The sequence below is a fragment of the Boleophthalmus pectinirostris genome, unplaced genomic scaffold (genome assembly GCF_026225935.1).
Source record: "Boleophthalmus pectinirostris isolate CB_2022bp ecotype Guang Dong unplaced genomic scaffold, ASM2622593v1 HiC_scaffold_9, whole genome shotgun sequence".
NCBI classification, from domain to species: Eukaryota; Metazoa; Chordata; class Actinopteri; order Gobiiformes; family Gobiidae; genus Boleophthalmus; species Boleophthalmus pectinirostris.
The window spans coordinates 10053250-10077857 of NW_026571541.1; the positions used below are offsets into that span (position 1 = coordinate 10053250).

At 37.9% G+C, this 24608-nt stretch overlaps 1 protein-coding gene across 2 annotated transcripts in view; it reads right to left on the minus strand.

The window, feature by feature from the left end:
* Nucleotides 1–584: 584 nt before the first annotated feature.
* LOC110154562 (SPRY domain-containing SOCS box protein 4) overlaps nucleotides 585–24608 on the minus strand; it is a 69066-nt gene continuing 45042 nt past the window's right edge. For both annotated transcript variants that reach the window (XM_020918560.2, XM_055147985.1), the window contains one exon: nucleotides 585–2625. In XM_020918560.2, the coding sequence (XP_020774219.1) occupies nucleotides 2498–2625 (128 nt within the window). In that variant the 3' untranslated portion in view covers nucleotides 585–2497. The remainder of the gene's footprint in view (nucleotides 2626–24608) is intronic.

Genomic DNA, 24608 nt, shown 5'->3' on the forward strand with positions numbered 1-24608 from the left:
TTGGGTTTTTGGTATCTTAACACTACATACAATTTCTCTGAGCAAGTCTCTTTATGGACACAAATCACCAATGTCAACTGGCTGAAGTTCAGGGTGGAAAGAACTCTAAAGGAGCAGTTCATATAGAAATGACATGTGGAAGACTGAGAGTATGACGTCTCGTGACATTTACAGGGAATTTAAAAAACTGGAACAACAGACAGGGACAGTAGGAACATTGAGAGACATTTGCATCTTATAATCTTTGTAATGTATTCTTCACATGCTCGAATAGTGAAGTTGGTGCATGTAGAGGGAGGTATCTGCCCAAATATTACACCCTTCAATGCACAAATTTATATTGTTGTTGCAAAAATAAAGCAAAAAGTAATTTGTGAACTGTGCTTTTGTCTTTGTGCTTCTGGTTCTGGTCGTGAGAAGTAAGTAAAAATGAAATGAAAAAGATGAAAACCCATCTCCAGATCTTCATTTAGTCTTAGTCAGGACAACCTCAACTGGACGATTAGACCTATTGTGCTTGTTCCCCACTCAGACACAGGCAGAACATGCAAAGTCCACACAGACTAATAATTAAACCCAAACAATACAAGTTTAGCCAAGTTTATTCTTCACATTAAAAGATCTCATGGCAGCACATTCTTGAACCTGCGAGACATGGACCCCGCATAAATCTCAAAATACATAGAAAAAAAGACTAAAAAATCTCTTAAGACCATCTTTCAAAAGCAAATGATTAAAAACTCAAGAGGCCAAAATGGTGGAAAGAAAGAGGAAAGCAGCATTTAAAACCATTTAGTGTTTTTGTTAGAGATACTGTGCTTTGGGTTAGATCTCGGGTACACTGTCAGTCCAAGACATGGTTTTGGAATTTTAAGATTTGAGAAAAATATCATCAAAATTTTTAAAAGTTGGGACACTGAAAATTAAAAATTTAAAAATATGTAAATTCAATAAAACCCATAACTGCCACTAAATCAGACCAGACCTTCAAAATGTACATGAATCCTAAATTGTTAATCGAAGAGTTGGGTTTTATATGTAATTAAAAACAACATACCAATTAAGACATATTTATAGTTTTATATTAAAAATTACATTACATTTGATGATTGCAACCCATTCAATTATAACCACTAGGGGGCACACAATAGTAGTAGTATAATGGCAGACTAGTATTTTGAAGAAAAAGCAACTTATAATACTTCTTTAATTTAATATATTGTGTTTCAATTTTTGTATGAACTTTTTAAAAAAATTTAAATTTTTTTTTAAATTGGAAAGACAACTTATTGTGAACTTGAATTTTTCCGTCTTTTCACCAATGTACCTTTTCTGGTGGAGGGTCTGCTACCTGCTTGTGCCCATGGAGATATTTTTTGTTTACCTGCAATGTTCCATAGTGTGGGAGTAAATTAATTTTCTTTTTTCATTTATTCAGTTACGCATGTTTTTTTGTTTTTTTTCTCCTCCTCGGAATACCTGGAAAAACATGCTTTCTTAATGTGAGTGGGTCTCGCCTCTCCACAGATCTGACTTGTAACCTGGTCTGTTGACATCACCAACATGTACTTGTGACAAAGCAGTTGACAGACCCTCAATCATCAAAAATTACGCACCTTTAATTGAATTTACAGATTTATGAAACTTAGGTTAGGTTGGGGGTCCGTTAACTGCTTGTTTCTATGGATACGCCATTGCTCTACAAGGAATGTTCCACAGTATAACATTAAACAGCTCTACATTACATTTGCACTCAATCAGAGGTGGTTCCACTGCTCAAAACTACCCAGAAAAATATGTATTCTTTCTGTGACCTCTTCACAGATCTGACCTGTATCTTCGCCTTGTTTGGTCTTCATGACGACAGAAAGGTTTAATGCCATACTGTGAAACATTCCAGTCAAAGAAAGAACATTTAAATGACGAAAACCCACCAGAAAAGTTACACAACGCACCTTAATACTAAAAACCGGCATTATGAGCTCGTCTTGTGTATTTACAGTGTCCCAACTTTTTAGATCTTTTGTAAATAAGGAGAAAACCCATGTTGAGTAACTAGTTGTTTTGGTATCTTAAGTGGCTGCATTACTGCTCACAGAGGGTCCATTGTTTTCAGCAAACCCATGACACTACTGTAATCTGTTTCAGACAAAAAAGCATTACTTCACTTTCTATTTTCATGTATATATCCATAAACACTAACTGATTTTGTGCGTAAGATTTAAGGCTTGTATCTGCTAAACTGCACTGCAACACTTGTAATCTCACGGTCAACTTCTCCACCTTAGTAGCGCACCAAGAAAGCAAAGTTTAAAAAGAAAGGAAAAAAAAAAAAAGCAGATTAAAAAAAATCCAAAATCTAAGAAATCTGAAATCTTGTAAACGAAATCATTTTTTTGCAACTGTCTGTGTGTTTTGTCATGCTTTACATCGCAGTTCCAGCTGGTTAGAACGGATAGGTCCACCTTGCGTCCTGTGTTGATGCTATAGACAGTCTTTATTGGTATTGGAGGTAGTTTTTGAGCGTTTGCGGCAGAGGGAGGGAGTCGATGTGGTGGATCCGGTCTCGTCCCAAAGCTACTCGGGCCACTCGTCTGCACAGGTCCATGAGAGGGAGGGGCTCGGCTGTGAACAAAGAGGAGAGAAGAAGAGCTGGAGTTAGAATAATGGTAATATGACCTTTAGAGTATAAGGTGGTTTGTATGCATGGATTTTTTTTTACTGGACTTGACCCGCCTTGGTTACCACACAGGTTTCGAGAATTGTTGAGTTAGATTCTGGGTATGACCATTATGATTCTCCTCTCATTTTGATTTAAAGGTGCATTGTGTAACTTTTCTGGTGGAGGATCTGTCAAATGCTTTTGCAGATGTTATTGTTATTGCTTTGTCTGGAACGTTTCACAGTATGACACTAAACCTTTTCTATCTTCATGGAGACCAAACCAGACCAAGTTACAGGTCAGATCTGTGGAGAGGCGCTCCACTCACAGTCATAATGTGTGTTTTTCTAGGTATTTTTGAGCTATAAAACCACCTTTAATTTAATAAATGTAAAGTAGAGCTGTTTAATGTCATACTGTGGGAGTGCAATGACATATCCACATATCCAACAAGCAGAAAAGTTCCACAATGCATCTTTAATTTGGTGGGATCATACCTGTTGGCAATATAAATGATAATTTTATACCAGTCGAGAAGCAGCTTGTGAAGAAAAGTTGAATAATATGTTGATATTTACAGGAAGTGGTGAGTTCTATTTTAGAGGGTTTCATTTTGATGACATCACACTGGGAGAATTTTGTCCAAAAGTTTGGCACAATTTACATGTGAAAAACACATTTTTCTGATACTCAAACATGATTTCAACAAAATAAAGCTGTGTTCTTATATTTATATGTCAGATTATAATCTCTGTGCACATTAGAGGAGGTCTGGCCCAGTATAAACCCACATGGTTGCTAGGATGCAGTTATGGAATTCCCTAGTATGTGGTCAAGATTTCCAAACAGGAAGTAAAATTTGAAACCTCAAAAATGGCCAACTGAGAAAAGATTTGTAAGAAGTTTAGCAAAAGGATCATAACTGTGTTCTAGTAAAGTGAGTATTCCAATCTGTTATAGGCACATAGGCAGGTTTTTGTTTCATATCGGTGGTTTTCAGATTATAGAACGGGATACTCACGTCATACTCACAAAAGCCAGGTTTTTCCCCTATTGATTACATTGTACTTTCTCATGTAATACCCAAGTTAAATTTGCAGATGTTGAACCTGATCATTGCCATCAATGACTAGACCCAAGAACTCATTGTATTATTACAAAAATCTGCATTTTATCAATAGGAATTTTAGCTTCCCTCATCTGCATTAAATAATATTGGCCTACAGAATGTTATGAGATCATCTGAAACCCAGCCATTGTTATATTACAGAGGCTTATGTAGTGCTGAAGTAGTCATATATAGTCAACACCATGTAATTTTCCTGCTTGTTTAATGCCATACTGTGGAATATCTCAGACAAATGACATCACCATGGAGATAAGCAATAAAAGCAATAAATCTAGTTCAGCATTTCCATCCCTGATTATTGCTGATCAGGGAAAGTATTGAATTTTTGAATAGCAGTTTTTGCAACCTGCTTTGTCACTATGATTTTGTCAAGAATTTTTCACACTACGGCATTAAATCCATTAACCTCCATGGAGACAAGTAGGTGACAGCATCAGGTTAGAGGTCAGATCTATGGAAGGACATTTTCTTTGCTAGAAAACACTTAATTACCTCCGCCAAGGAGGTTATGTTTTTGCCGGCGTTTGTCTATTTGTTTGTCTGTTTGTTTGTCTGTTAGCAACATAACTCAAAAGGTTATGGACCAATTTTGATGAAATTTTCAGGATTTGTTGGAAATGTGAAAAGGAAGAACTGATTTCATTTTGGGGGTGATCCGGAAGAAATCCTGGATTCTGGATCACTTTGAAATTTTAGTTAACATTGTGGTAAATGGGGCCAAAAATTTTGTTTCTCAATATCTCGGTTAATTATTGACCAAACCCCATGAAATCTGACTCAGGGATGGACAATGGGATCCTCTTTCATATTCCAAAGGCTGATCCGGATCTGATCCAGAAGACTGATTTTATCGCAATTTATATAAAAAATGGGGGTAGTCCTTGGCGGAGGTCTGCGCTCTCTGAGTGCTTTTCTAGTTGAACAAGAGAAAGAGAGAAGTTTAATATTGAGAAAACATTCCATGCAAAGCAACATTGACATGGAGACAAGAAGGTTTCAGTCTTCCAACCTGAAAAGTTACACAGTGCATCTTAAAGTATTTAAAAATATACAAAATGTACTTGCACAGTGCATACAATGATTTCCCAGTGCAGCATCACTTGACCACTTCTCTCACGTATAATTCATCAAGACACAGACTCAATAAGCCGGCCATTCACAGCTATTTAAAACCCCCACCACAAAATGAGCTGCACTTGTGACCTATAAGCAAATATATTAGCCCAAAGAGTATTCCTGGATCTCCGTGTGGTTAAGGATGTGAACAACTTCATTGCATTTTCCCACAAACTGCTGCACTTGTGTGATCAGCTAAAAGAAACTGGCTGGTCTACAGACAGGACCAGAAACCAATACATTCTGACAGGGCTAAACGCTGAACCATGCAAATCAATGGTAATGAACTGTGTAATGGTGCGTGGGTAAATAAATAAAACAGGCTAGTGCTTACAGCTCAGATCTAAAGAGCAAAGTGAACTTTTCCAGGAAATTCCTCTGCCGTGGTGGTTTGGAGAATGACCTTTTCCGCAGTGGAGAGTGGGATAATGAAATTTACAGGGAAATAAAGAATGAAACTAGTGTGCAAGAACACCAAGTGAAAGTTAAAGCCACAGTATGAAACCTTTTAGCCACAAATAGGCTAAAATAAGTACATGTTTTTCCTTTTTCCATTCTGGTTATTTGTATTCCACTTAAAAACTGCTTATTCTAAAGGAGAGCCTGTTCCTGCTTATTTCCGTGGAAATGTTTGTTTGACTATAAATCCCACAGAATGGCATTAAACTTCTCTAACCCCATCGAGAGTGTTACAAAGTATGGTTTTAACTTTCTATTTCCATGGAATCATGACATTCCACCACCAGAAAGTTACACACTGTCCCTTTAAGTTTATCTATTTATACAGATGGGGGGGGGGGTTCAATATAGGCCTATAGCAATTGCAAATACAGCAAGCATGTCTGGGACAGTCCCCAGCAGTTGGTTCTGCATGGTTGTCATACCTAAGAGGACAAACTAGATGTTACTTCAATAATAATAATAATAATACATGAAACTTATATAGAGCTTTTCCAAATGCTCTAAGTCGCTTTACAATTTGGTTCATTATTCAATCACTCAATACGTGGTGGTGGTAAGATAATAATGTAGCCATAGCTTCCCTGGGGCAGACCGACAGGAACGAGGCTGCCAATCTGCGCCATTCGCCCCTCTGACCATCACCAATACTTACACACACACACACCCCGTTTATACTGGCAATGTGGGTAAAGTGTCTAATCTAAGGACACAACAACAGTTTTCGCACTGGCACCCCACTGTGGCACCTGATTTTCCCAGCGGTCTCCCATCCAAGTACTAACCAGACCCAGAAGTCCTGCTGAGCTTCTGATATCTGTCGAGATCAGACTTTGATAAGTCACTATGGCCACGATGGTCTATCAAAATGCATAGACCATATCAAACAAGACCTTGTAATTAAAACACATAGTTCCTGTTACACTGCATTGTATAAAAGGTGTCTTTAATTGAAGATAATCCATAACAATCAATCCATTTATCAGTTAGCATTATGTATGGTATGGATGGTGATTATTGAGACAAAGTTATGAGTTATGGAGAGAAATAAAATATGGATTTAAATCTACAGGCGTCTCAAGGTTTTGCAAACATGGAATACTAATGTACTCTACTTGTAATTTCCATCACAAAGATCTCCATGGTTGTGCAAACTGTATTATCATTGAAATTGAGGAACCTCAATATAAATTATAACAGTGTTTTCACAAAGTAATGCATATGCCAATAGCATGACAAACCACATAATGAACATGTATTATTCAGAACCATTATCGCAGGTTGAGCTATGATCTCAATCTCAATCCCACCCTTTTACCACACTGTTCCCTATTCAAGGGTTTCAGCTTCCTGGTATCTAACATTTTGAAGACTTGTATATATAACAGATATATTTAGTTTAAAAGGCCTGTAACAGATTTTACTTTATTCTTGTCAGGATAAATGTTCTTGACACTAGGCATTGTAGGGTAAAAGAAGAAAAAAATTGACTAAAATATAATCTATTCATTTTGCTTAACATTTTATTTCAAGTAATAACTAATACAGGAGATACTGACACCTCTTTTTGTCCAATCAGGCACATTCTTACCAAGTGGGTGTGGCTAACGGTTCAAACTAAAACATGTTCTTTATTCATGGTTGGAAATCTGGTAAGGACCCTCTAATTACTTAACTGCCAAGGCAATGCCTCCGCTCAATTTAATTTCCCTCCAGCGACTAGCTCAGGAATCAGAATACACTAGACAGCTTGTAAAAACCCCGAAAGTGCAAGTTTGGGCACCAGCCAATCAGCGAAGAGCCATATTTTCTGTCTTGGCAACGATTCCTGAGATCGAGGATTTAAAGCTGGAACAAAGAGAATGTTTGGTGAATTTTATCAAGGGGAAAGACGTTATTGACCTTTTCCCTATGGGATTTGGGAAAAGCTTAATATACCAGTTAGCCCCCTTAGCGGTGCATTACATACATCACAGCCAAATAGCAGCGATTGATTAAATAAAAAAAGTACCCGCCTACAGTCAAGCAAACGAATTCTAACGGTTCGAGATCAGACGGTTTCTACGAAGTGAAACCTGCTGAATCAGGCTAACTGATGACATCACAGTAGGGAAAATTCTATCCAAAGGTTTGGCACAATTTACATACAAAAACACATTTTTTTCTAAAACTTTAAACATGAATTCAACAAAATAAAGGGGTTTTCTCAAATTTTGTATTTCTCAGATCATAATTTCCGTGTACATTATAGGAGCTTTGCAAGGTAAGTTATGGAATTCCCTAGTGTGATATCATGATTTCAAACCAGAAAGTTAAGCCAAATTCGAAAAATATGCGTGTGAATGCAAAAATCCTATATAATGATCTTAACTATTTTAATAAATTTAGTAACGTGTCATCGGCACTTCAAATGCAATCGAATGGAATGGGAAATCAGCAAATTGCAAGAACTGCAATTTGTTCATATCAGTCTTTTTGTCTATTCTTTTTTAAAACATGAAAAGTGAACAGAATCTTGTTAAAACACAAACTGCAAATCTAATCACAAACCTTATCAGACAATTCCAATTTGGTAGGGGTTGCAAGATTAATCACAATTGGAATTAAATCGCAATTTCAATGGATACAATCAGCAAATCACAAAGGCTGAATATTTTGTTATTTGTGGAGGAAATTATGGTACTTCAGAAACTGCAATCTTTGTGCACAACGCGCCCGGCAACCACACTGTTAGTGTCACTACTTCCTGTCCAGTTGTGCATCTGTGGGTTTATTGCTCGGTCATGCTAAAATTCATAAATATTTAAAGATAAGGCATTGGTCAGAGAGCTGTGGGTGGACATAACTGACAACATGTTAAAAATGTTGTCAGTGGCTTCTTAAAACAGTAGAGGTTTGGGTCTCAGGCATAATAAATATTAAAACACCACCAAACTGAAGTCGTCTACATTTAAAAATAATCGAATGGTCCTTAAATGTGATTCTTGTATTAGTTTGTAAGTCCATATTTCATGTTTAAAATGTGAAATTTCAACAGAACGCAATGCTTGTGAGAAAAATCGCAATAGGAGTAGAGAAGGTAAATTACAGTGTCCCTTTCTCCTTCCATGCCTCTGTGCACCCTAAGGCGAGTCTATTTGAAATAACAGTGGTCTCAGCAGATTGAAGGACCCCCCCAAAGACACACAGCGACAACAGACAGGAGGAAAAGCCCACCAATCAATCACACAGGTCTCCACGGCAACCGGCAAAATGTGACGTCATTCGAACGTGAGTGGGATATGTACAGTGTGAGTATGGGTCTGTATCACTGTGCCAATTTGTGTCCAGTGTGGGAAAGTAAATATGAATATACAGTAATGTGTAAAGTCGGAGGGGCGGGGGAAGGATGTAGAACTGTATTAAAAAGTCACATTTTTTGTTCATCCCTGGAATTGCCAGTTTATTGAACAAAGGTAAAAGGGAGTTGTTAACAGGAAAAATACTGCTTCATGACATCACAAGGTGGAACAGAGCATTTTGAGCTTTGGAGATGTAGACATACTAATAATAAACGTGACAATGAAACAAAATGACTCCAGAGATGTTTTTGATGAGGTTGTACGATATTATAATGTAATTGAAATATTATAACATGGCTTGAAGCTCACAACGTCAAGTTTTGCATAATATAAGAATACCCCCCAGTCCCCCTTGCTGGAAAGACCCCCTGAATTGTACCCTTTATGAAACTAAGTGAGTTAATCTATATACATAAAAAAAAATAAATAAAAAATAAAATTAAATGCCAAATACTCTCCTCAGTCCATCTGCAGAACTTGAGCAGTGGGTCTTTAGATGATAAAATGCTGGTTCTATGTGATCAGATGGCAAGTTTCAAGCAGTGCCATCACTTGTCTCAGAAAATTCCTCACAGGTAACTTGTGGGCGTACGCTGACCTGAGTCCATATTCCTTTATCTTCCTTAAGACATCATCACCATTACTCAATCGCGTCTGGTGAGTAGAAGTGAGTGTCACTTCCTGATTCAGAATGATTTTTGAACAAATTCTGTAGCTTTAAGTTTCTTGTTTTGTGCTGCTTACAAATTATGTTCATGGCACACAGCAAATGGTACAGAAATAATTAATATTGCTTCCCAAATCAACAGTTACAGACGCTATAGGATATGGGGAACAAAAAAAAACATGATTTGATAGTAAACTTCAGCGAACAAAGGAGGATTATACTGACATTACATACTGAAAAAATGTGAGCCACTTTGGGAAGACCAGTAAAATTATATAAACAAGGCCCGACATTTGGTCTCGCTTCATTCGTATTTCATTTTATTATGACACAGAATGCTGATTTTCTAACACAATACAACACAATGTGTGACACAGCTGACTAAAGGCCGACGAGAATGTACCCCCTCTCCTGGCCATAGCAGAGGGAGGAGGGGAATGTTCCTGCCGAGAGAATGGGACGTTCAAGCAGGAACTTTCAAGCCAGGGGGACGTTCGAGCCGGTATTCAAGAAGACACTGTGCTTGTGTCTGCTATACAGTTATAACCTATGACACCCATGGATCATTATATTACAAAATGCATCTAAAACAACTTAATAAAAGAAACCAGTCCACTGACTGAAATCTGCATTGCCCAATGGAAGCATCATAAACGTCATCACATCAAAGAGCCTTGAAGTAGTCAGCACATCACAGTAGGGAGTAACTAAACAGACACATGACTGTGCTGAACCCTACGCACATCACTTATTAAGAAAATGGGTGAGATCTGTGCAATGACATTTTGAATTCAGGAGAATGAAGATTACTCAATCTTACATGAATCATACTAAAAACAACTTCAGCTACTTGGGCAGTTACTCGTTTTCCATACAAATACAATAACAAAGATGTGTTATCCAGATATGTTGTCCAAAAGTTGCAGTTGCATAAGTGTTTTCCTACTTTTTTCCTACTTTTTGTTTACCAGTATATTTCTAAATGCTTTAAGCTCTTTTTTCCTCACTTCGTGCCCTCAAACCTGCCTGCAGCCTTTAGCACTGAAGTGGAAAAAACAGCTTGGTGCAGAGGCTCACGACGCCAGGTTAAATTCTCTTTATTCTGATTCACGTCCGAATAAAAACCTGTGAAATATGAACTGGCCCAGAACCCAATCCCACAGTGCAGTATTCAGGGCCATAGACACTACTGGACTTTTATGGACTTTATCATTTGGCTCACCCCGTGTGCCTAAGCAAATTTACTTTATAACATCAGCGATAGCCAAAGAGATGTGAAGTGTCCATAGAACAAGAGAATACAGTGTAGACTATGAAGACTAAAGACTTATATATAAAAGGGCCTGATTTAAAATGATAGAAACAGTCTGACTAACACATTATTTCATTATGCTTTATGTAGTTCTAACACACTTACACTGATCGTTTACGTTTTGTTCATTTAAAAATACAATTATGATCTAGAATGACATAATGGAATCTGTTGATTTTTGGTTCACGGACCATGCCAACAGCCCTGTATCACTGTTTAAATAAATAATAAAATAAAAAATTAAATTAAATTAAAAGATAAATAGGACAACTGAGGAAGTCCGGAGCAGTGGGTGTGTATGAGGGGTAAGTGAGACACAAATTTTCTGAGCAATGGCGTCTCAAATGCAATGTCAAAATACAACTTTGAATAAATTGATGAGGAGAAAACATTATAACATTGTTCAACATTTTTTCAAAGTTGATTTTAGATAATGTCTCCTCTAAAGTTACAGGTTCACTATGTAACTTTATGGTTGGGAGGCAGTCACCGGCTTGTTTCTATGGAGATGTCACTGCTCGGCCTGGAATGTTCCACAGTATGACATTAAACAGATCTACCTTATATTTAATCAATTACAGGTGCTCAAAAATGCCTAGAAAAACAGGGATTCTGACTGTGAGCAGAGTTGCCTCACCACAGATCTGACGTGTAACTTTGCCAGGTTTGGTCTCCATGGAGACAGAAAGGTTTAATGCCACACTGTCATATTATTTCATTATGCTTTATATAGTTCTAATTTATGAGACTTACATAGATCGTTTACATTTTGTTCATTTAAAAATATTCAATTTTATATTCAATTTCAATTAAATGTAATGCAATAAGATCTCCATGTCTGTTGGAGACAAGCAATTGACAGGCCGTCCACCAGAAATGTTACACAACGCACCTTTAAACTTCCTTATAATTGTTCTTCGTAATAGGGCAGCTCTTGTAATAATCTGAACGCATTCATGTTTTACACAATTTTAAAAACGCTCCAACTACTGAGACACTGCTGCTAAAAATCTTAAATTGCAACTAGATCTCAAATTTATTTTTCAAAATCAAAATTCAGTTCATATTGTGTGTTTTAATTAGGTCCTGAGGCAATAAAAATACTAACTACAAGCTTGGCTAATTACATTCAAAACACAGCTTCATTTTATTAATCCCACTTTCTTATCACTTCATTAAAAATAGTTTTCCTTCAGTTAGAGTTTAATTATTGTTTGTTAAAGGTCCCCTATGTAACTTTTCTGGTCCACAGTTACTCCACCTACTTGCGTCCATGGAGAATGGAGTTTCCTTGCTGCAGAATATTCCACACTATGGCATTAAATTTATCTATGTCCATGGAGCAAAACAGTTGACGCAAACATGCCAAGTTATAGGGCCGTTTGATCTGTGGAGAGGCAAGCCCGTTCATCACAAGGAATGCATGCTTTTTCAATTTTTTTTTCAAAAATAAAACACATGTGATTGAATTAATGCAAGATATACATGTTTAAAGCCTTACTGTGGAACATTACAGGCAAAGAACTAACAGGCAGAGATAAGCATAAGCTGGGTCCTCCACCAGAAAAGTTTTGTAGTGCACCTTTAACGGAGAGATGTCATTATTAGTAGTAGTATTTGTTTTTTTATGTAATTTTTTATTTAAATTTATATTTAATTTAACTTTTACTCTAGTTAAACTGAAATATATTACAAAAATATACTATAAATTGTACAGGGATGCCTTGTGTGTTATTGTGAACAGTAGCCGCTCACTGATAGCGATCTCCTCTGGGACCGTGTGACGTGAGCAAGACTCAAACTCCGTAAAAATCGGGTACAGAGCTAGTCGCCGCGGTGAGGGTTGCCCGGGGCGACGCACTCTGCTCCTGTCACCGTGACGAGGAGCGGCGGGGGTGAACTGTCCATCAACAAAGACTGACAACACCATGTATGAGCTCCTGTTGTGTTATGGTAAAGCTGATTTACATAAAAAACGGAATTGTACTTAATAAAAAAACTAAAAATAAAATATGTAGAATTAAGATAACATGACTTTTTGTTGTTGGTTTAATAGAGAAATTCTGCAAAATCTACTTTAAAGGGCCCACTTAGGCTGAATTATTCAAACGAAAAATCTGTTCCACTGTTCTGAAATCTCCACTGTGTTCACTGGAATCATTTGAATGATTTTAGCACTGGAACTGACGATCTTTACAGAATAAAAGGTAGCTGCTAACTTGAAACTACCACTGTATGACATCACAAGGTAGAACAGAGTATTATGAGCTTCATAAAGGATTACTTAAACATGTGTGAAACATAACACAACTCCAGGTATGTTTTTGAGGAGGTAACAAAGTAAAAGTAATTCACCACCAAAACACTAAGAGGCTAGAATATATGTCCATTCATATATAGTCTATGTGTATGACCTGCAGATCATTTCTGAAAATTTTAACATGAACCATCTCCAACGTGATAGACTCCCTGTACTTAAGACAGTTAGAGAGGATGTCCCAGAGTATTATAAAAGACGTGCAACATCCACTAAATTCAGTTTCAGCTGCTTCCCTCTGGTCAAAGGCTTTTAGTTCCAAGATCTAGAACAAACCATTTTAAAAGGAGCTTCATTCCAACTGCTATCATACTTATGAATAAATTGTAATCTATTTATCAATTTCAGTACGTTTGTCTTGGAAAAATATTGTGCTTTTTATATATTTAATGTTTATTTAGATTTTAGTCAAGCGTGATTAATGAATTTAACTGTTGACGGAACAAACTATTCTGACTGGAGCACTGGAACACTTTATTTTGTAATTGTGTTTTATACATGTTTATTAATGATGATGTGGATGAGTGAAATGTGGGACCTGCCTCTCAAATCTGCAAAACAAATTTACCTAAGGGTACGAATAAAGCAACCTAACCTAACCTACAGAATCACAGAACAGATCACCATTAGCAGAATGCCCCTCCGTCACAGAAAGAACACTCATATTTCACTGAGTCGTGTCCTTTAGTCCAACAGAAGCTGAACCACATCAGCGCACAACAGTGAGCTGTTTTTTTCAGTTTATGCAAATGAGCCATGCGGTTTTAGGTTTAATTTCTGTGAAATGTAAACAAATATGCTCAAAGCCTTGTGGACAGGGAAGGCTTGCAGACACAGAAATGATGTGTCTGGATGTGTTTCCAACATGGTGATATGGTGATTAGTTTCAGTGTAAATGTAGCCATTATAACATGGCTCAAGGCTCACAAGAGTCAATTTTGCAGAAGCTTTAATGAGCTTTTGAAGAATGTTTCTCTTTTATTTTTATTGACTCACCATTTTGCCATATTTTTACTTTCAATTCTTTGAAAATATATAATCAGGTCAGTGTTTCCGAACAGAAAATTGAAGGACCTATTTCTATTATTAATCATTTTCTATCAATAACTGTATCACAAAAAATTATGTTCATTTTTTTAACATACCATAAATAAGACAATGTTATGATATTGTCTGGCTAAAAACAGTTTAATTCAAAGTGACATATGGCCTGCCTGTTCAACTCACTTTTCCAACCTTGTTTGTGATACAAGAGTCTGACAGGTCACTCATCCACAGTGCTGTCCCCATTCCACTTTCCCCAAAGTGCTCACCTAAATCCCCCATGTAATTCCCCTCAACAAGCCGTCATATCAGCACTTTTCCGTCTGCCCCTCTCCTCTTCCTCTCTTTCTATCTATTCTCATCTCTCTTCTCTCGCCTCTCCCTTCTGGCCATCTCCCTTTCTCCATCCCCCTCCCTTTGCTCTCTGTCCCCCCCTCCGTCCCTCTCGTCTTCCGTCCTGTCTGAGCCGGGCCCTTGTCTGTGTAATGGGGTGGAGGCTGCAGTCTGACAGATTTATGGCATAGTAAAGAGGAGATAGATGGTGAGACATAAGAGACTTTTGAAGTGGCATTGGCTCTGTCCCAAATCACACAGAGAGGAGCGAGAGGAGGAGAGGAGAGAAATGGATGAGAGGAGGAAGAGAGGATGGGAAAGACAGAGACAAAGAGACAGAGAGACAGAGAAAGTGAGACAGAGAGGGAGACAGAGACACAGACAGAGTGAGAGGAGAGAAAAAAATAAAGAGGGGTACAGCGAGATGGAGGAAATAAGTCAGAGAGAGAGGAAAAGAAGGTGAGAGAATGGTAGAGAAAGTGTGAGAGAGAAAGTGAGAGATGAGGAAGAGAGGAGAGCTGGGGAGACAGAGAGGGGGAGAAAGATGAGGAAAGGAGGAAAGAGGGGAGCGTCGGAATGTCTGCTCGCACCAAGGTGAGACAGGACAGACTTTGGCACATGGGAACCTTTTTATATCTTGAAGGAAAGTTTGAATCAATTTGTCGGGAGGGATTTTGAGAGATGTGAAAATCTGAGAGACCAAAAGTACTTTTAGCGCTGCTAGACTATAGTGACAACGGAATCGACATTTCAACAGTCAAATATACTAAATTCTTAAAAATCCAATTCATGCCAAACCACACCATTTCTTCTATAAGCTAGAAAATAATATTAAAACTACGAACCTACAAATAAATCTAAATACCAGAATTCAGAAATGCATTCTCATTAGTTAGAAAAGATTCCTGCAATCAAAACATAAATGGCAAATATAATTGGTGGCTTTTGGAAATGGCCATAATTATTGAGTGATAATTATTAAGACCATCAGCAATCACCAAAATAGTTTAGTTTTGAAGTGAAGTTATTCTGTCCTGCTTATGGACACAAAGGCTGGTGTGGTGATGGTGAGTGAGTTAAATCTTGTTTTTATTTTTTATTATATTTAAAAAGGTGCTGTGAAAACACAACCTTACACAGCAAGACAGATTCTCACGATATCTGTGAGTTCATAAACATGAGAATCCATCTTGGCGCCTGCTGATGCGACAAGGCTCGACAGGTGGTGGCCGACCAATCACAGAGCAGTGCTGATATTTGTGCGGAATCCAAAACAAGCATGGCATTGCCGACAGACATACTCCAGCCTGTTTTAGCGTCCATACAGACTGTTTTGTTTGTGAAAAACGTGCAGAAGGTAAGAGCTTTGTGTATTTGTGGACAGGGAAGACGCTTGTGCTTCTCTCTCAACTGATGCAACAAAAGTTTGATTCTTCGGCTTGTTCTGCTGCTGTGACACTTCGACCAATCAATTCAAATAGTCGTCATGCTTTCAGTGAGAGCCATCGCAGATTGAGAATGCATAGAACTCAATTTAGAGTGACCCACATATCATTCCAGCATCAGCTAGATTAGAAATTAATTCCTGGTTCACAGACAATAAAAAACACTTTATAATTAGATGCAGACAGCACACAGTGGCCTGATTTGACCCTAAGAGCACATAAAAATAAAAAAAAATCAGCATAGGGCCCCTTTAAAAGAAATCCTTTGCGACTCCTCTGCGGTACACTACATCTACCCCACAAGACACAAAATGACCCACTTGTGTCCCTTTTTCTAAATGAGTTTCCCTGAAGGCGTGTCTTCGATTCACTTGGCTCCTCCCCCTCTGCTTATTCTGCTCCTATTAACTTAAGATATGCCTTAAAATACACACTCCCCCAGCCAAGGCCATCCCAATCATTAGCATAATAATGTTGACCTAGTTCTCCACATGATTGGTGACCCGAAGGAGTTTTACTGAAAAATCATATGAATAAGTCATTCTATTTGGCAACAGGTGAGTTAAAACACCAGCACCTGGATATATTTAGGCCTGGACAGAAACAGACCAATGATATATTAAAAGGTATAAAAGGAAGTGGAGGAAAAAACTGTAGATGAAAAGATGGTTTAATAGTTTGGGGAGTAAATAAAAATGGCCATTTGGCTTTTAATAGTTTAGGCATTTGTTAAAATGTTTCTTCCAATCAGTTTCTTCTGCAGTATTATTAAAATTACAATATGCTTAAATAAATATGAAAACTGCTGGACTGCATTAAGTGAGCCATGTTAAAGTATGTTAAAGGAGCAATGCGTAATATTTCAAAAGGAGGGTCCGCCAATGGTTTACTGTTTTATTGTGCAAATATACTTATGGGTCATTCCACGCCAAATCTCCAAATGCCTCTGCCTGACTATCTCAGATTTGACAGAAAAATTCTAGGAGGTTCAAACACTTTCTAATTGGAAAAGTCCCAAATTTTAGCTCTCAACTCCATACAGTTTTGTGATAAAAAAATATTTTGTCAACTCTCTCCTGACCTGTTTTGAGCAGAGTTTTCCAAGGAGCCACATTCAGATTGCTGCATCTAAAAAATGACTTAAGGTCGGTCCTTCAAATTTTCAAGGGTTAAAATTTGGCAAATGTACTTTTAGAATATGGACTTTTACACATGTGCTTTTGATTTATCACAGATTTCTGGGAGCTTGAATTTGCTCGAAAATTCAACTCTTCAAATTTGAGGGCGTCTTTGAAGGACTGTGGAAAGTGCAATTTCAAAGACAAAGGTTTGATATTGAACAAACATTTATGTAGGTGGGTGCCATCATTTTTTTGGTATAACAAGGTAAAGATGGCAGCATTTCCATTTTAACACTTAATATAGTGTTAGACCAGGGGTGCTCAATACGTCGATTGCGATCTACCAGTCGATGCCAAGGTCGTGTGGGTAGATCGCTGTGTCTCGTCTTGAACTCGCGTTTGGACTCGGTCTTGTCTCTCACTCAAGGTCTGACACTCAACAAGTGCGATCATATTTCATTACGGCGCTGCTGTTGGCAATAAACTTGCAGCGGGGAGCAGGAGAGTGTGGGGCGTCTCAGTGCAGCCTGTGCGCTCATTTGAAACCCGCGGAGACTCTACGGCACATCACAAACACACACGCTCCCTATGCACGGCTCGTCTGCGACAGCGTGTGCCCTCGTGTACCAGCGTGTATCACAGGGCAGGTTCAACTTCCTAAACATCCTACCTGTCCATCTGCCTCACGTCAGCACGCCGCCCCTCACCTTTTCACGCTCTCGCTCCTTCCTGCGTACAGCGAACACAAGCCCCTCCCACAGTGCGGCTGATTAGAAGAGCAAGACCAAACGTGAAGCAAAAACGAGTCTAAATTTGTGTTACAGTGTTGGCACAAAGCAGGTCTACAGCATAGAGCGGATCTACAGAACAGACCTACTGCCACATTTGGCTGAAGTTTGCCTAACAAAAGTGCACAAATGCATCTGTGCTTGTCACGATGTGCGTTTGGTTTGGTAAACGTGCAGAGGCTGATAAATATCACTGCAAAACCAGAAAAGAATGCAACTTTGGAACTTTAAAAAAACAGGTTTAAAAATCTTCCTTCACTTATTTCACAGTTTTGTGTAAAGTGCCAGAGGAAGTTCTCTTAAAGAAGGGGTTCTCAAACTGTGGGTGAGGGTCCAAAAAAGGGGCACAGAGTGTTTCAGTGCAGTTTGCTTGGCTTTGTATTAGGTAGATCTTTATGACTTGGTCATTTTGTAAGTGTAATTGTAAGCAAAATCAAGCTCCCTGAAATCTGTGATAAATCAAAAGCACATGTGTAAAAGTCCATATTCTACAAGTATATCTGACAAATTTGAAGGACCTACCTTAAATAGTTTTTTAGATGCAGCAATCTGAAAGTGCCTCCTCGGAAAACTCTGCTCAAAACAGGTCAGGGGAGAGTTGACAAAATATCTTTTAATGACAAAACTATAAGGAGTTGGGAGCAAAAATTTGGGACTTTTCCTATTGGAAAATTGTGTGAACCTCCGAGAATTTTTTCAGTTAAATCTGAGATGGTCGGGCGGGGGCATTCGGAGATTTGGCATGGAATGACCCATGCACAACTGTGAGCGCGCTAGCCTCTCAAATGCCTGTTTGTTTTGTTGATAGATGTTTAATGCCATACTGTTGAACATTCCAGAATTGTTACATAATGCAACTGTAAAATAGACTTACTTTATGTATTTTATCTCTGTTTTCTACTATATCATATTCATGGGTTTTAGCTTCCTCGTGCCTGGTGCCATTTAGCAAACTTTTCACCATTGAGAAGATGTTTTCAATTATTAATTATTATGGCAACACTAGTACTTTTTTATCACTGCAAAATCCAAGGATATTTAGTATTCACTCAGCCTAAAATGGTTTCATTTAAATCTTATCCTTTGGTCAATTAATATGTGTGTAATTATCTAAAAGACTGTAAGTCAAACTCAAGATTTATTCATATAGCATATTTAAAAACAGACCGTAATGCCCCAAAGTTCCTAATAAAACAGATTAAAAAAAAACAAGCAATATAAGCATAAAACACAACTACACAGAATAAAACTTAAGAACAGAAATAAACCTATAGAAAATCCACACATAACTCAGGAGCCAGAGTGGAGATTTAAGGCCGAACTTCTCCAGCACTCCTAATTACAAAGCACCACGGGCCAAAGTTTGAATCAGAGCAGAAACTGATTGTTCAGTGAACTGGTCAAAACCTGATCCCCGTTTGACCCCAGACTCCATTGGATCAGTGCCTCTCACAACTGCAGAGCCATACACCATACACACATTACTCTCCACTATGAAACACTGGAAAAGAAATTGCCTTTTTAATGTAGTAAAATTAGTAGTGACGATTAGGGCTGGGTATCATTCAGAAGTTGCCAATACAATACATACCTCGATACATAGGCCACAATACGATACATATCTTGTACAGTGAGCTTTCTAAATCATGGGTGTGATACTAAAAGTCTTTGCTAAACCACTTCTTGTGCAAAGTTCATATGAAACACGCAAAACAGTGAAAATGTCAAATGTGTTGCATAAACAAGTTTCCTTCCTCTAAACAAGCAACACTGTAGCACTGTAACAAAATAATTTAGTAAAATATATCCAAAAATACTCCCATATATCGACTGAGCAGCCCACAATATTGATATTGTATCATCACATCAACGAAACGATATATCGATATTTTGATATTCTTGCACACTCCTAATGATAATGTCCCACTTCTTTATTAGCAATCATATTAATATTATGAGAGATAGTCAAAAAACATCCACGCACATGAGAATATTTTCAGGTATGTAAAATTTAAATAGTTTTTTTTTGTTTGTTTTTTCACCCACACATGAAAAACGTTCTATATTATGCCAAACTGACTCTTGTGAGCTTTAAGCCATGAACGCTGTTATTTCCTCAAAAACATACCTGGAGTTGTGTTTTGTTTCATTCACACATGTTTGAGTAACTCCGAGTCTACATCTCCAAATCTTAAAATGCTCTGTCCCACCTTGTGATGTCACGAAGTGGTGATTTAAGTTAACAGCTACCTTTATCTTTAGTTCAGTAGAGATTTATATATCAAACATGTGTGAACGAAAAAAAAAACAACACAACTCCAGGTCTGTTTTTTAATGAGGAAACATAATATAGATCAGAAAGCAGCATATGGGGACTTTAAATGCTACACGCAGCACTCTGGGACAAAAATCAGACTGTTGTGCACAGTAGGGGTCGTGAATATAATTTTTGTCATTTATTTTTGTATTGTCTACTCCTAGAAAATATTACCCCATTGTATTTAATCAACTCCAAACCCTGCAAATACTGTATAGAACTGAATAGAACACAGCAATATAGACACAAAGCAACGCACCTGCAAACACAAAGCCAAGTCTTTGACCTACATACTACACTATTTTAGCTAAAGAATCATTTGGGAGATAACTGGTCAGCGGCATCAGCTTAGAGAAAACATATGCAAGAAATGCATTTGTCCACAAAAATTAGGGAGAATTTTTGAGTAAAGAGACACAGAATGGCAACTGAAATTTGGCTTCATTGGTCCATGGTTTTCTCTTTGATCAAACCCCTGACAGGAAGGCACACTGGGGAGCTCGCTGTGATATTGGGCAATTCAAGTGGTTACACACTCACAATCTAGTCTTAGAACTGAAAATCAGACAACTAAAATGACGTGTGTACCATGTTTTATAATGGTGTCTGATTATTCACATCAGATGTTGTGGTTTACAAGTAAAAAACAAAATATCTTAAAAGTTCAGAAATCAGATCATAATCAGATTTTGATGTGCATGTTAACAAAGCCACAGATTTAAAACTCTGGTTACAACTCACTGAGGAGTAAATTCTCACAACTAAACTATGAATCTACACAAAAATAAAGCTGAAAGTGGTGACTGAGGGTTTTTAGATGGAGAATATTTACAATTCAAGTGTATTATAAAAAAAATATATTTTTCATCAAGTAAATTGTTTCCTGTATTTGAGCAAAATTTGTCATGCCTCAGTAATATTGTATAAGTGGCTCTTGAAGTCAAAATAAGTCTAATGCATGCTGTGAAAAGCATTTTACTGTCTGATTATCAGGAAGTCCATGTTAGCGTACTAGTTGATCAGGCACACAGTCTTTAAAGGGCCCATATTATGCTTTTTTTTGATCTATGTTATAATGTTGTGGCCTGATTCATCAGCCGGTTTCACTTTGTAGAAGTAGGCTGACCTCGCAGTGTTAGAATTCATAGGTGGGTACTTTTTTAAATTTAACCAATCGCTGCTATTTGGTCGTCATGTATGTAATGCACCGCTGATGGGGCTAACTGGTATATTAAGCTTTTCCCAAATCCCATAGGAAGAAGGGCAATAACGTCTTTCCCCTTGATAAAATTCACCAAACATTCTCTTCGTTCCGGCTTTAAATCCTTGTCTCGGGAATCGTTGCCAACACAGAATGTATGGCTCTTTGCTGATTGGCTGGTGCCCGAACTCGCACTTCTGGGGTTTTTGCGAACCATCTAGTGTATTCCTATTCCTGACCTAGTCAGTGGAGAGAAATGAAATTAAGCGGAGGCACTAGGTGGCACCAGCCTGGCTATTAATGTTGTTTCCTCATCAAAAACAGTTTTGTTTTGTTTCATTCACACAGTTTGAGTTCTTCTCTCACACAGAAAACACCCTGTTCCAACTGGTGATGTCATATGGTACGACTGGAAATGCTCCACTGTGTTTTTAAACTCCATACACCTTCACTAGAATCATTTGGATAACATCCAATCTCTACTAAACTATAGGTAGAAAAAAATGCTGTCGATTTGAAGACTATTGCATCATGACATGACATTTAGAGCTTTGGAGATGTAGACAGCTTGATAATAAAGGATTACTCAAGCATGTGTGAAACAAAACACAACTCTAGGTATGATTTTTACGAGGAAACAACATTCTAACATGGCTTAAAACTCACAAGAATCCATGTTGTGTAATACAGGACCTTTAATCAATAATCCATAGTATCAGTTTCATTTATTTTTGACAACCCTAGTTCAAACTATAAAGATAAAACCAGTAACTGTAGCTATAATAGTAAAAATAAGTCTCCTCTCCAGCCGACCACATGCTGAGACACAACTCCTCTGCATTAGTTTTTCATGTGTTCCGGGTCAGAGCTCAGGTGTCTGCACTGGGATGGGGAATAAGGGACACTGTTCATTTGCATTTTAACCAAAGCTGAGGTACAGACTGGTCAGCAATTATGCCACCCACAGACCACCAGAGGAATCCTGTCTACATGCCAGCTCACACAAGATGGGCTGGAAAAGATGTTTAAATAGTGGGTTTTCTAAATGGGATGAGATCGTTTTAGCTAGCGCTGTTGGCTGTGCAGTTAATTGAATTTTAATAGAGATTCATTTCATTCATTTCTAAACGTTAATGATCAGCTTTTGTCTTTTTAATGGAGAGGTCCACAACCAATAGTCAGTCAGTAAAAGTGTGCAGTTTGGAGCAGACTTCAGACTTTGGAGGAAGTCATTTAACAATACTTGAGAAATTTCACTGACTAATATGTCAAAGTTGAAGCTATTTTTATCTGTTCTGTGTAAGACAAAGTACTAGCAATTCCAACAGGCTGCATCACCTCCCGCACAAGTCACATTCACCATTGACCTACTAACAGCTATGTTTTAACTCATTTAACACAGAAAATCTATTTCTAATTGCATTACGACTGTGAAATAGGACCATTAACCATGTGCTCAAAAGCCACACATTTTTTCTCATTTGCTCCGTGGTTAGAGCCGGGGTCTCCAACATGAAGGTCTCAAGATTGATTCCCGCTCGGGCCAAGTTCTGCTGTTGTGTCGTTAGGCAAGACACTTCACCCACACTGTGTAGTATAAATGTGGTGCGTGTGTGTTGACGTGGCTGGTGGTACAGATTGGCTGCCTTGCTTCTGTCAGTCTGTTCAAAGTTGTCAAAGTATTAAAAATCAGATAATACGGGTGTAATGGGCATGGGCATGATTAATCGATTAATCGATAATTGATCATTAAGAATTTCATCGATTACGTTAATTTTAATTGACAAACCAAATGTAGGTTGCTGTGCGTAGCGTGACCAAACAGGGGTCCGTACATGTGTCTCTCTGCACTCAGAAGGAGCGAGCAAACACAAACAGTTGGTCAGTCTGCAGCGTACCGAAGCACAAATGTGTATTTAACCAATGACTTATACAAGAAAATCCACGCTTTCCGTTGCGTTCGGGACAAGTGGGAGTCCATGTGCACAGTGTATAAAGCAGGAACATATGTTTCGGTGTCCAGTGGGAAAAAGTTTTGCCAGGTGAGAGTCGCGCAATGTTGATGACAAGTCCCCACCTCCCTCCCCCCTACGGTGTCCTGGTTTTGACAAATGCAAATATGGTCACACTAACCTGTATTCCACTGAATCATGTCTTTTAATCCGACAGAAGTTGACCGCATCAGCGACACAAGAGCTGTAGTTTTATCTTCACTTAGTTTATGCAAATTAGCGATGCGGTTTTAAGTTTCGTTTCTGTGAGAGTTGCGCAAAACTGAATTAAACACATTATAATGTCAAACGGGCTGATGTGGCTCTAGAGTCGTTACGGTTTATATGTCGTAAAGTTGAATTTATTTATGTAGATTAGTAGTGCAGATAGTAATAATAATGATGATCATTTTAATATAAAAACGTTAATGATTAATCGATAATCGATCGTTAATTCTTCCGACGATCGATTAAGAAAATTTCATCGAATGCCCATCCCTAGGTGTAACAATATTCAAGTCTCATGATAGGATATCGTCACGGTATGAACCTCACGGTACGATATTTATTGCGATATGGTGGGGAAGCTCTCGATTAGGGATGTAACAATATCCAATAATACAACAATAATAATAGCCTTGACAAGACTTAATCCAAAGAACTAAAACTTAAAAATGCTTAGAACTGTTATTTCTTCATGTAGTCTGCACTGAAATGGAGCAAAGGATCATGGTCTACGTAGTTCCCTCTGTCTGTTTTAGCTATTACTTCACCATAACTCTTAATTTAAGCAAAGAGACTTGTAATTTGATATATTGTGATGGTCCACGATATTATTGTGACAACTCTGACAATATGATATCACGATATTTCGGGTTATTCTTACATTCCCATCTAAAACTAGTGGTGAAACTAAATATTCATTTGAAGTATTACTACTAAAAAAAGTATAAGACTACTAGATACCCATGGACCACTATGAAACCTACCTGAGGGATAATACAGATTTAGGGTCACATTGCAATATAAAAGATAGTACTATGATTAAACATTTAAACATTCTATTGTCTAAATAAAGACTGATTTTCATTATCATTGTGGTATTGGGATTGGTAATGAGCACCAATTCTATTCCTCAGTATCAAAAAAGACTTTGAAATTTTATTACCCAGGACAGCTGTAGACGAAGACTAAATAAGCATTGTACCAGTGAAAAAAAAAAAAAAAAAGATCTGCAGGCTGTGTAATTTCAGAGCCTTCATGGGTGCATTTCACTGGGTTATGCTTCCATGTAGTCTCCCCCCCCCCCCCCACAGTGGTCCCCTGTGTCTGAGACCACCACAGAACTCAGCTCCTCAGACTCCC